Below are 13227 nucleotides of genomic sequence, written 5' to 3'. Positions count from 1 at the left end.
CCAAGCCACATCCACCAAATCAGATGATGCAGTAAAATGGATTTCTTCATGTGGAAAATTGTTGTCCTGTAGAACTAGAACAGAAAAAGGAACATATGTAAATTAGCCTAAGCCTACATCTGTGGATGTTCTTTTATGTGGAAAATCCAATCAGAGGGTTAAGCTGAAAGCTGTAGTTCCACTAAATTGATACTTAGCGCACTACTCACCCGCAAAGGTCTCAAGGTGCTTGTACGATACCGCTGTGGAACCCATCCTGGTTTTCCCTGTGAGGTGTCCACTCCTGGGCACCCCCAAGGTGGAGGCCAGGCATCCTTAGTGTTGTGGGGGCAATTGTGGAGATTTAGCAAGCTATTGCCCAGACTTGCAGAGTGGGACTCCATGATTGGAATAGGCACCGAGGCGAGAATTATCAGGTCCGTGGAATTTTTGAGCCCAAGACCCGACGAGGCGGGGAATTGAACCCTGGTCCCAGGCTAGACCTCTGCATCAGGGTTTGCTGCTCTAACCATTGAGCCACACTTCTCCTTCCATTGAGCCACACTTCTCCACTGGAGTAATCTAAGATCTTGTTATTCCTAATAAAATTATTCAAATTATAGGTGTACACCTTCATCTACATCTGTGCTGTCCCATATTCAAAAGAATTCACAGGTGGGATGCGTCAGTTCTGCTGATTTTCAATTCATAATTAAAATTTATAGATATCAAAAAGGGCTCCTACTCATGTTACATGTATGAATAAAATTGTCGCCACTGGGTAGTTAAAGATCAGTGAGAGCATTCATAGGAAATGCTTTTTTTGTGTTACTTATACCGTGTCCCCAAATAAAAAAATCTCCATGAAACTTTCCAAAACAATGCCAATTTGTTCTTGGTTTGAGGATGGAAAATTTCAGAGTGTTCTGTCAAGAAGGGGCGAGAAAAAATTAGGCTTCCAAAACACAAAGGGGCATATTACCAACGATTAGCGATATTTATCGCTAACGATGCTTAGCAACGAATTTTTTAACGCTAAGCATCGCCGGAAATTATCGCAGAGATAACTTGCTATTAGCAAGGTTTATCTCAGAAGTGATAAAAATCCTCACGCTAACTGCCAAATGAGAGATTATCGCTGGAAAACCAACGATAATCTCTCGAAGTTTGGCGTTAGCTTGCTGATAGGGGCTCACAAACTTAGCCATGATATCCACCTTCCATAGGATATCATAGCTAAGTCAGGAAAATACCAGGTGTAAAAAAGCAGTGCTAACCGCGGTTAGCGCTGCTTTTTGATCACTAACAGGGTTAGCAAAATACTTGATAATAGGAGAAATGTCGCTTAACAACATTTCTCCTATTATTTTTCTCTGCAACGCCCCCTTTGCATCTCATTAGATATACAAGGGGAAGCGTAGAGAAAAAGGGTGCTAACATGCGAATTTGCGTGTTAGCACCCTGTTGCTGATAGGGAGATGATTTTATCTCCGCTTTCTTGGCTTTTAAAGCCAAAAAAGCAGAGATAAATCCCTTGATAATATGCCCCAAAATTCCCAAGCTTTTTCCATCAACTCCTTTAAGAAGTGTTCCCACAAAAACTGAATTATGCCAAATATGACAGGAAGTTAGAGCTTCGTCTGCTTATTGTGCTTTTTGTGATTTGATGTAAATCCGTACAATAGTTTTTGAGAAATTAAGGTTCAAACATATTTGTATATCTTGGCGGTTGGGTCATCAATGGGTTCGAGAAACTCCTGCAGGAGCACCAGTTTAAGAATAGAGTGTTCCATTTGGCACAAGGAGCTTTATTTTCCTTAGGCCAGTTTGCTCCCGTGGGAGTGAGACTCCCACAGGAGTGAGCGAGCGCTCTGAATAACTGCCAGCAACATGCAAAAAATGTTACTGTCAGCCATTACAGGACTTGGGGACTTAGTCTTCTTTCCTGAATTTAAAAACAAAAAGTGTTATAAGGGGGCAAAGTAGGGATACCCCTAGGCCCGTTGGGGGGGGACCGAAAGGGATCCCCCCACCGGGCCAAAAAACAAAAAAATAAGCAATTTTTGCCATAGAAAAACAATACGGTGGCCGTTTCTGCAATCATCAGTTATAGACCCCTGTGAGATCACTCCAAATGTACCAAAAAAAGGGGAGGGGACTCTTTTGAAGGTCCTTGGGACCCCATCCTCCAAGGCTGCTATTTACTGTAAAAGGGATGGGTGCGCTGGGGAGTTGACTCACTTGCTGTATCCCGGGGGGCCACCGTCCACCCTTCTCTCCACCCCCCCCCCAACCAGGGACAGCATTTTCCCTGCCTGCACCGGCTTGGGTAGGGAAACTAGTGTGTGCTCCTGCCCAGTGGGAGCATTTTCAAAATTCCTGCCAAAGAGAAGCAAACACAAAGCCTGCTCCCAGTTGGCAGGAGCTTTGAAAATGCTGGTGCCGGCTGGGAGCATTTTTTTACCATTTTCCTTGCTGCACTGATGTGGGTAGAGAAACAGATCAAGAGATTTCTCCCGCCCGGAGGGAGCAGCATAGATAGCTGCTCCCTGGGGGTGGGAGCATTGCTGGTTCCCGCAGCATGCAGGTAGCCGGCTGGGGCCCTGAAGTTCCCCTCTACAAACCCCTAATGTATGGTGGGTACTCTGGGTGGCCATCAGGGAACCCACTTATTAGAATGAGAAGTATTGAGTATGTGATCTCTGTGGCCAAAAGAGGCTCAGGAAGGGGGGACCGTGCAGTCCCACCCTGCCCTTTAAAAAATACAGCACTGGGGATTGGGTCCCCAGGACCTTTTAAAGGCTTGGATGGGGGCGCTGCAGAGTTCCACTCCCCTTAATTGTCACATTGGGCCCCAGGGGATGGAGTCAGGGGACTCAGGGGAGGTGGTCCGTGAGTCCCTCCTCCCCTTTTAAAGTAGTGCTACAGAAAAGATTGCGTTGCGGGGGCACTGTTCACCGAGATCTGAAGTGCCATAATTTTCGAGAACCATAATTATGCCCATGAATCGGATCATAGGTTATATTTTGCCCCTCTCATCTATCTTTCTTTTACCCAACTTTCTGTCCTCTAGTCTTCATTTCCCAGTCTCTGCTTGTCTGTCTACTCACCTCTGCGACATTCCCTTCCATCCACCCTTCTTGCTCTGTTTTCTTTTCAGATATTAGATGAGGAGGTGACTTGACTGTGAGTGGCAGGCTGCTGTTGGTCTTAGGAGTTTTGGTTTATGGGTGAACAGCAGGATTAGAGACGAGCTGTGCAATGGAGCAAGCCAACAAACAGACAAAATCCTGTTGGAAGTGGTGTGAATGAATGAGCCTTCTCTGTCCATCGGGGTAGGTAAAGAGGGAACAGAGCTAAGCTGAATGGGGCACACTAAACGCTAAAGTAGGACTAAGCACCTTCTCCTTCTTGCCAGCTTATTGTTGCTGTGGTCATCATAGAGATTCTCCCCTGTCAGTCTTTGATAACCTGGCAACTTACATACTAGTAGGGGGCACATTTATTAGGTTTGTGTTGCATGACAGCACAGCAAGTTACCTTGCTGTGGTGCCCTGCGTCACATGAAAAGGACAGGAGTGCACTATATTTATCCAATAGGGTGCAATCCTTTCCTTTCCCCTTACGCTGGCACCATTTTGGCAGTCTACCACCAATGCAGGCACCCTTGCACCATCATGCAGAGTTCCTGTGTTGTAGGCAAGATTGTTTTTGTGCAGGAAGGGGCACCTTCCTGCACAAAAACAATCCAAAGAGACGTTTTCCTTTTCTATGTGGTCTGCAGAATGCAACACACATAGAAAGAGGAAAAAAAGAGGAGAAATAAAGAGATTTCTTCTTGTTACGCCTCATATATTTTTGACGCATTCTAAGGTTTACAAGTCCTTGTAAATCTGATAATGTGTCAGTAACCATGGGAGATGCTCATGGAACACTTTCTTTGCGCAGAGTAAAGCAACTAAGCGATTTGCGCTGTGCTGCCTTACACCAGATTTTTTAGGCCATTGAAAGCCACGTAGAGTGGCTTGGCGTGGCCTCATACATCTCACTAAGAGACTTGCGTCACATGTACTACGTTTTAATGTGCCCCTCAGGGTGCCCGCGGCACAATTACGCGTGTTGTTGCACTTAAAGTTAGTTGCAAGTCAGTACTCCTGGTCCTCTTCTGAAATCTCCTTTTATTATTTGCTTTTAGTTTTTGCATGACAACACTAGTCAACAGGAATCTATGCTCTTTGTGATTGCACAACTATTGCACATGTCTTGTACAACAGGTATTGGCAAAATCAATAGGTGTGGCCTTTAATATTCGTCTCTCTGCTATTGGCTGTGACACTCCCAAAAAACATTTCAAGCTGGCCACCCATGCTCATGGTTTGGTCATCTTCAAATGCTTCATTAAAATCATTTTTATTAGGTTAGCAGCATTAATCAATATTACAGACTAAAAAACTGTAAGAGATTAATAGAATCACAAAGAGAAAAACAGAACAATGATAAAGACTATATATTTTCTCATACGGTGGTTATTATCACTTTCACATCATGCCAAAACTCAGTAAGACAAGACGAACATTCTCGACCAGCGAAGACCATTCTCCCCAGGCTTATAATACAACATACAGGCAAGGCAGGCAGTCACCCCTGCATTAGGACTATGGAGTATGTATTAAATCCCAATTCTTCGAAAGTTTGTGTTCTAGATTTCCTGGTACATTTGTAATTGATCGTTAAGTTCATAAATCGTACATTCATATGATGCCAATAATCTTATGGTATCATTCCATTCCAGTATCGTTCATGAAACTCTGGATTTCCAGTGTCTTAAGATACATAGCTCTGCCACTTAAAGGGCTGAGTGAGTCCAGACAACGGTTCTTGTGATTATTCATTCCCTCCATGTTTTGCATATCGTAGATTCGTATGAGCTCCAGCGAGGAAACTATAGTTAAACCACTACTGCTTACAGTTGACTCCAGTAATCTTTTAGTACCGGGTAATTCCAGAGGCTGTGCCATGTCTCCTGCTTGTTCTTGCATTGCCAGCAGTTTGTATTCGGCACTACGTTTGCTTTGTGAATTGTTCACAGCGACTTGTGCCAGTCATGTAGAATTGTGAAGAAACTGAATATTAGCTGAGTTTCGTGTAGGTCAGTCCACTCTTCGTCAGTGGATGTATTTTGGACGTGGGACTGTCATTTATTTATAAGATGGAGGACTGTAGATTTAGAGAACAGGTTATCAATCAGCATTTTGTAGAGGCTATTGATTGGTTTTATATAACTGTCCCATTTCACCAAATATGAATGGAGGGTGAAGTTTGATATGGCTGTTATCTGAGCGTTATCCCAGCACCTTGAGACCCTCACGGGTGAGTAGTCGTGCTTTATAAAATTACTGATTGATTAATTGATTGCTCATTGCACTGAAGAGAGATCGCTTTAGCTATGAGTAACATAAAAATTGGTTGTGCGCAATTGTAATTCTTCGCATAGAACCAGGAAGGGTTTGTAGCAGCAGTTAGTAAGGATTTGATGCATTGTTGTAATCTCCTTTTTAATCCAGGATGGCCAGTATAGTGACTGGCCAGCTAAACGTACTCCTGCATTGTTCCAGAGATGAGCTCTTCAGAGATCTGCATGCTTCTATCCAGATTTGCATAAACTCTGACTTGATAGGACTACCCTTTCATTCTGGTGGGACCTGGCGTAGATATATCATGTAGTTTAGACATGTCCAGCGCCCTTGCCGTATGTAGTGTTTGACAAGAGTTTCAATTTACCTAAGTTATCTTCTGGGTACAGGTAACAGCAGCATGCGAAAGACCTAATTATATCGAGAAGTCACCACCATCTTTACCGTTTGAATACAACTCCATAGTGATAGATACCGTTCGTTTCATTTAATCAATTGACACTGCCATGTTATTTTTGTCTATCGCATGATAGCTGGTGCTAATCAGTATTCAAAGTACTTCATCTTGGTAGGAAGCCATGAAAACGGATTTGCGTTGAGGGAGCCTAGTGTAGTATGTGTCGTCATATGTGGGGCTTCCCCTTTAGACCCGTTTTTTTTGTAAGTGTAAGTGGAGAGAAGTGGAGGCTGATATGGTTGACATAAGTGCAGTAATGGAAAGGTTCTGGAGAAGCTACTGCAAGAAGTATGTCATTGGTTTAAAGCATTATCTTAAAGTTGCCAGCTGGGCAACCAGTTCCCTATATTTTGTCAGAGCGGTAGATTGCAATTGCCCAAGGATCTTTGGCAAGTAGTAAAAGCCTGGACAATAGGGGGCATCCCTTTCTAGTGCCTTTCTATACTGACAGTAATGTTATCTGACAGCAAACCATTACAGTTAAACACGGCTGTGGAGACACTTTGTCACTGTATAGTCTTTGGGCTTAGACCCATTCTGGCCATCATGCAGAAGAGACAACCACACCCTACTTGATCAATTAACTTTTCTTTACCGAGGGAGAGAGACACCTTTTCATTCTCATCATGACAGGTATTCCATAGCAGAATCCACAGGGTTTGCATATGATTGCAAGATGAATGGCCTAGGACAAATTCCACATGGATTTATGTATTGAGGGGTATGACTTTCTTCAGTCTTTAGGTCACAAGTTCAGCTAGAAAATTGATATCACAGATAATATGGGTAATTATTAGGGGATAGTTTCTACAGTCTAATGGACCTCTTCCTGATTTGGGGATTAGGGAGAAGAAATCTTTCTTAAATTCTGTGTGCAAACCTTCTGATTGCCTGGCGCCCCTGAACACCTTTCCCAGGAGTGTGAGACCATGTATTTGACGCTGATCTTGTAATATTCTACTGGAAGCCATCTTTCTGGAGGCTTTCCTTTTAAGCATCTATTTAATTTCTACAGTGATCTCTTCATCCAAAAGTTCCATATCCAATATCACCTATAAAAAAAAGCAGAAGTTGCAGAAGCTGGATGCTGACCATTAAATAACCTTTCAGTGGAATCATTCGTCTGAGCTTTTGATGAGTATAATGTAGAATAGAAAGTGGTGAAAAGCTTAGCGAAGTCCCAAGAACAACTGACTAAGGTATCACATTTGCTGTGTATCTCTTGTCTGGTTGATTTAGCTAAACTTTGTTTTTGTAATAGCGCAAGAGGTCAGCTCCCTTTTTTCTCCCTGCTCTTGACGTTGTTCCTTGAGTCGGTGTAAGACGTTTTCAGCCTGATGGGTCAGCAATGTATTAAACTTTTATTACTTTTTAGTCAGCAAGTGTAAGTTCCCATTCAATGGATCAGATCTATAGAACTCATGGAGTTGAGAAACTTCCAATAAGATTTTCTGTTCCTGGTGTTTTTATGTGCTGGGGGAGTGTCTCGCATGAACAAGTCACGGATGTAGGACTTTTCTGCCATCCACAGAGATTGTGATGAGAAGACACATTCCAAATTGAGATTTAAGTATTATTATTATTATTATTATAGGCTTTTATAGCGCGCTCTGTTACTAAAAAAATAGTATCCTGGCGCGAAAAGGGAGAATGAAAAGGTAGAGGGAGATCCTATGCATTGATGTTAAAAAGATAGGTCTTCAGTCCTTTCTTGAACAGAGTAATGGAAGGAGCTGTTCTTAACTGTTGTGGGAGGGTGTTCCAAGTTCTCGCCGCTCTGACTGAGATGGATTGGCCGCCAAGCCTGCTGTATTTGAATTTTGGAACATTCATTTGGTGTAAATTAGCTGATCTGAGGGGGCGGTTGGGAACATATAAGGAAAATCTTTTCCTTAAGTATACCGGACCAGCTTGATGGACAGCTCGGAAGGCAAGGACCAGGATTTTAAATAGAATCCTGTGAGCAACCGGGAGCCAGTGTAGGGTGCGGAGAGGTTGACGGACACTTGAACTTTTTGGAATGTTAAACAAAAGCCGTACAGCGGCATTTTGTATAACCTGGAGGCGATGGATCAGATAAGCAGGAAGGCCGCAAAAGAGGCCATTTGCGTAATCTAATCTGGATAATATCAGGGCACGGATGACGGTCTCTTTGGCCGCTCTCGGGAGAAGAGGAAAGAACCTGTGTAAAGTTTTAAGTGTGGAAAAGCAGATCCCGGTGAGTCTTTTTATGTGATCCTCATATTTAAGGTTATTGTTAAACCAGACTCCGAGATTTTTAGCAGGGCCACCGATGGATTTGGGACAAGGTAAGTCGGCTGGCCAGAGAGAGTTGCCAAAGTTGTCTGGGAAGGAGCCATAAAGCAAAATCTCGGATTTGCTTTCGTTGCATTTTAATTGGGCGAGGGCAAGCCAACGAAAGACAGATGACAAACAAGTTTAGGCTCCAGATGTATCCAGATTGTTTTTGGGCCAAGTAAACAGGAGTTGAGTGTCGTCAGCGTAGGCCATTATTTTTGCTCCCAGTTGTTCAGCAAGAAAAATAAGCGGAGTTAAATAAATATTAAAAAGCAGGGGGCTAAGAGTGGAGCCCTGCGGTACACCCGTTACAAGATTCTTGGGGGAGGAGGCAAAGGGCGGCATCCAGACTTGTTGGAATCTATTGTCCAGAAAGGACGTTAGCCAGTCAAGAGCAGAGCCAGTAATGCCTATGGCCGCTAATCTGGTAAGCAGAAGGGAGTGGGGGACAGTATCGAAGGCGGCAGAGAGGTCCAATAAAATCAGAGCCGCTCTGCCACCTTCGTCCAGGCACTCCCGAATGGCCTCGGATATTTCCACCAACGCCGTCTCTGTGCTATAGGCTACTCTAAAGCCTGACTGTGCTGGATGTAGAGCCTGGGAATTTTCGACAAATTTGTTCAGCTGAGTGAAGGCGACTTTTTCACATACTTTTGCCAGGGCCGGCAGCAATGATATAGGCCGGAAATTAGCAGGGCTAGCAGGATCTAATCCATTCTTCTTTATAAGTGGGAGCAGTTTAGCTTGCTTCCAGCATGTCGGGACGGTGGCAGTGAGGAAAGAGCAATTGATAATATGCGTTACCTCATTGCCCACTGTGTCCGCGAGGCGTGCAAGCACACTGGCAGGGCACGGGTCAGAAGGGGATCCGGAGTGTAGGGAAGTGAGGATGCTGACAATGTCCGCATATTCTACTGGGGAGAACTGGTGAAACCAATCCATGGGGGTAGGTAACACAGGAGACGGGATGGCCAATATGGGTGAAAAGCTGTTACATACAGTCAGAAAATCATCCTGGATTTTGGTAATTTTATCCACAAAGAAAACGGAGAGTTCTTCGCACCATTTCTCTGTGGAAGCAAGTATGGGTTGGGCGGCACAGGGTGAAGTAAAACTTTTCACTATAGCAAAGATTTCTTTGCTGTTATTATTGGCATTAGCTATGCGCCCTTCAAAATATTGGCCTTTAGCGGTTCTGATCGCCGCATAATATTTCTTTTGCGCCGTCCGTAGGTTCTTTTTTGCCTCGGGGAGATAGGCTTGTCTCCATGTCCGTTCAAGTTTTTTGCAACCTGACTTAAGATCCCGGAGGGTGGAGGTGAACCAAGGTTTGGAAGGAGTCGTACGCAATCGGCAAACCCGACCTGTTTTTGTTGATGCGGCCGAGCCATCTTCTATCCAGGAATTAAATGTGCTAACGGCCAGCTCAATTTCCATAGATAGAGTGGGGCGGGAAGCGTCGAGATGTTCAGACATGATCTCTACATTAATTTTTTGTTTGTGAACAGTTCGGTCATTAGTCTTAACCGGGCATGTCAAGGGCCAAGAAAATCTGATCAGCCTGTGATCGGACCAGGGCACAATTTCGGGGGTGGTTAAATTAATGTCGAAGTTAGTGCAAACTAAATCAAGGACATGTCCACCTGAGTGAGTAGGAGTTTTAACCCATTGTTTAAGCTGGGCAGTAGCAAGAGCTTCACTCAGGCGAGAAGTGTCAGGGAGGTCCAGATTATCCACATGGATATTGAAATCCCCCAGAAGAAGGTATCTGGAGTATCTCAATGCCCGTGGGATTACTATGTCCTCAAGGGTACCTAGAAATCTGCCGGCATGGCCTGGTGGTCGGTAGACAGGTAGGGGGCAAGCAGAGCCTTCAAAGAAAGTATTCTTTGAAGTATTCAAGCTGTTTTTTCTTATAGACTGGCAATTTATACTTTTAAGTGCCAATCTCTCTCTTAGGTTCAGAAGTTGCAAGTTCAATTGTAGGTTGATCGGAGCATGATCAGATACACAGCTGTTATCAATCGTACAGCGAAGAATTCAAGGAGGAGTGCTAATGTGGGTCAGAACATAGTCTGTCTTGGGTTCAATACCATTTACAGGACAGGAATGTGTACTCCCGATCTGTGGGGTGCAGGAATCAACACGGGTCAACAAGGGAGCAATCTGAACTTAAGTTCTGGAGCAGACCTCTATCAGCACCATTCTAGAGGTCAGGTATGCTTGAGCATCCATCTCTAGGATGCTGTCTGTGTAAGAATGACTATTGTTTTGGAGGTTTCTGTTGTGGAGCAAGGTGCGTACATCATTTTCACCATATAAGCTGAACAATACCTTCATCTGGAGATGACCCATGGATTCTATAAGAGACTGAAGCTCTTGATGATCATGGAATTCTTGTGCTCTTCACTAAGTCGTTATTAGCATGCCGCTGGTTCCAGAAGGCCATATTTAATGCCCCTTTGCTTAAGTGCTGGACAAAGGGCAAATATTTTTTTTCTACAGCACATCAAGTTATTGGGAAAAGTCAGTGATAAAGGACAGCATAAGTGTCTTTGTAGGTGTAGGAGCCAAGACTGTTTGGAGAATAAACAGTGCATTTTGATGACCGCAAAGGCACACAATGGCTTCTCTCATTTTTATTGTGTAGGTATCATTTTGCATGAAGTCTGTGTGCTCTTTCAAATTCAAGCTGCTGAGTTAGGAGAGTTACCGAAAAGCCTGTTATATCTTCCCCTTCTTCTAATTCAGGAAGGCCCTGTAAATGAACATTGTGTCTACTGCTCCTGTTTTCTAGATCTGTGACCTTTTTTTTTGTATGTACCGTACCCCAGTCTGTTGTCTCATAAATCTTTATTTAGCACCAGGATACCTCAGGGTAACAGTGTGCTCTATAAATCCAATTAACATTACCATTATTTCTAACGTTTATTACCTCTCTCTGATTAACTATGTGCCAGGATTGCTTCTGCAGATGCAGATTCTACTGTGTTTTTTGAAGGTTTAATGCCTTTAAGTTTAGTCATGATTGTTTCTAGTGTTATCGAGGTCATGACTGGTTCTGAAGAGTTTTATTTTGCCATCTGCTGGTCCATTTGAGCAAGAGAGGTATCTAGACGCTTTGCCCTCCAACATTTATATGATCAGCAGTATTATGGGTGCCATTCAATCACTTGGACATATGTAAAGCTGCAGTATTAGACAAGGTAGAGGTCATTGTAATCTTGTACTTGAGAGGGGCATATGCTATAAAGAATGCCTATGTAGATGTAATACCTCAAATCGGTCAATAGATTGAATCATCTACTTAGACAGGAACGGTGATAATGTGTAATAGGAAGGGGAAGCACCTTTGGCCAAATTTGGTAATTCCCCTGCTGATTACCCAATCCTAAGATGTCTGCCATCTTCAGACTCTCAGTGTGGAGGTCAGACGGAGTTTGGGCAAGCAGCATTTAGATGCAAGTGGTTGTGGCATCGTGAAGAGAGCAACGTGAGCAGGCCCCACTATATGATGGTGCCAGGGGCTCAGACGGCGGTGGGAAAGGTGGGTTTCAGCAACACTGATGGACGCAGTACCCCGACAGCAGAAATCCAAAAGAGGTGTAGCTCCAAGCTTCTGGCAGCTCCCAGGGTCCCGGGTGCTGGGCACCCCATAGTTCATATTGATGATGATCAAAGTAGGCTGTGGGGCACTAGGGCAGCTCACAATTCTTGTGCTCTAACTGAGCGGCTGGTTCAGGCTTTTCTTGTCTTCCAAGACAGACTACCCAACATACCTGTCTGTTTGTGACCCAAAACACACTTGATTAAGGCATTACAGTGCGACCAATTGCACAGCTCTCTCGAGGTTGGCCATTTCCATTCCTGGCTTTGCCATCGTCAAATGCTTTTTGTAAAAAGTGAAAAACACATTTGAAGTTAGCCACCCATGAAAAGCGAACACGTGCAGGCATGCAGATTCACAGTCAGCTAGTGTAGGATGGTTTTAAAGCAATAATAATAAAGTACAAGCAAGTGAGTGGCACAGTAGCCTTGTTCAGGGAGCTGATGCCTCATTGCATGACAGAAATAAACAAATCATTCAAAAAAGAAGATTGTCTCACAAGCCCTTAGATTACTTTCTTTGTGAATGACCACATTGTGCACTGGTAGGATGCCATCACTCAAACAGAAGGAAACCAGTGACTAAAGTAGGCTAACCCATGGTAGATGTAAGCAAAGTGTAACTTACACTTTAACTGACCAGTGGAGAGAGCCGACCAAAAGCCCTTATATTTCATGATGTATTGTTTTAGAGCTGTTTTGGAGCGGTCTGTTAAGGTCATACTTAAAAACCATATGCCTAAACTTTCTAACACAGTCCTCTGAGGTATGTTGATTTACAACATTTGGGCAAAACACATTTTTTAATGGTTGTACCAAGTTCAACATTCATTGCCAAGTTTACTGTTAATATCAATGTCTTATACATGTTTTATTAGCTTTGTCATTGCAGAAAAATATGTTATTTTGTATTTTTTCATTTCTGCAAGTTTTTTTTACAGGTAACTTGTTGGCAGCTCCATTATAAATTATATTTGGTCCTGGACTTTTCTTACCTCTATTGCACAAGTTGCAACGCCAATTTGAGGTCATCAACTGATGCAAACAAGGATGCCTGCACTAGTCTATGAGGCCATTGCTGCGTGAACTGGAGAGGGAGGTTCATAGATGTTCATCATGTTTCAACAGGTGGGTTTGTCACAGGTAAATCTCCAATAATGATCTGAGCTTTATGGTCTTATGTACCATAATATCCTGTGAGACATCTGTGTTTGTTTGCCATTGCAGTGTTCCATGTTTATTTTTACGTTACATGTTCTATGCTTTTATTGCACAAAATGCAGTAGTAAAAAACATATTTCACAGTGATCCATGAAATATGGGAGATAATGCACTGCTGCCTTTGAAATATGAACTTCATCATCCCAATGACAGCCCCAAAGGACTCTTCAGAGCTTTATCATTGTCAAGACTATTAAGATTATATGACATGGAGGACTAAATTATGCATCAAGATTATCTAAATTATCATAA

The 13227-nt window shown here is 43.3% G+C and overlaps 1 protein-coding gene across 1 annotated transcript in view; it reads left to right on the top strand.

Moving 5' to 3' along the window:
• KCNS3 (potassium voltage-gated channel modifier subfamily S member 3) overlaps positions 1-13227 on the top strand; it is a 101577-nt gene that overhangs the window by 34231 nt on the left and 54119 nt on the right. The window contains exon 2 of the mRNA XM_078646773.1: positions 12696-12882. Coding sequence (XP_078502899.1) covers positions 12862-12882 — 21 coding nt within the window. The 5' untranslated portion in view covers positions 12696-12861. The remainder of the gene's footprint in view (positions 1-12695; positions 12883-13227) is intronic.

This window comes from Lissotriton helveticus, chromosome 6 (genome assembly GCF_964261635.1).
Source record: "Lissotriton helveticus chromosome 6, aLisHel1.1, whole genome shotgun sequence".
NCBI lineage: Eukaryota > Metazoa > Chordata > Amphibia > Caudata > Salamandridae > Lissotriton > Lissotriton helveticus.
The sequence above is the reverse complement of the archived record's forward strand: the minus strand, read 5'-3'. Positions and strand labels throughout refer to the sequence as shown.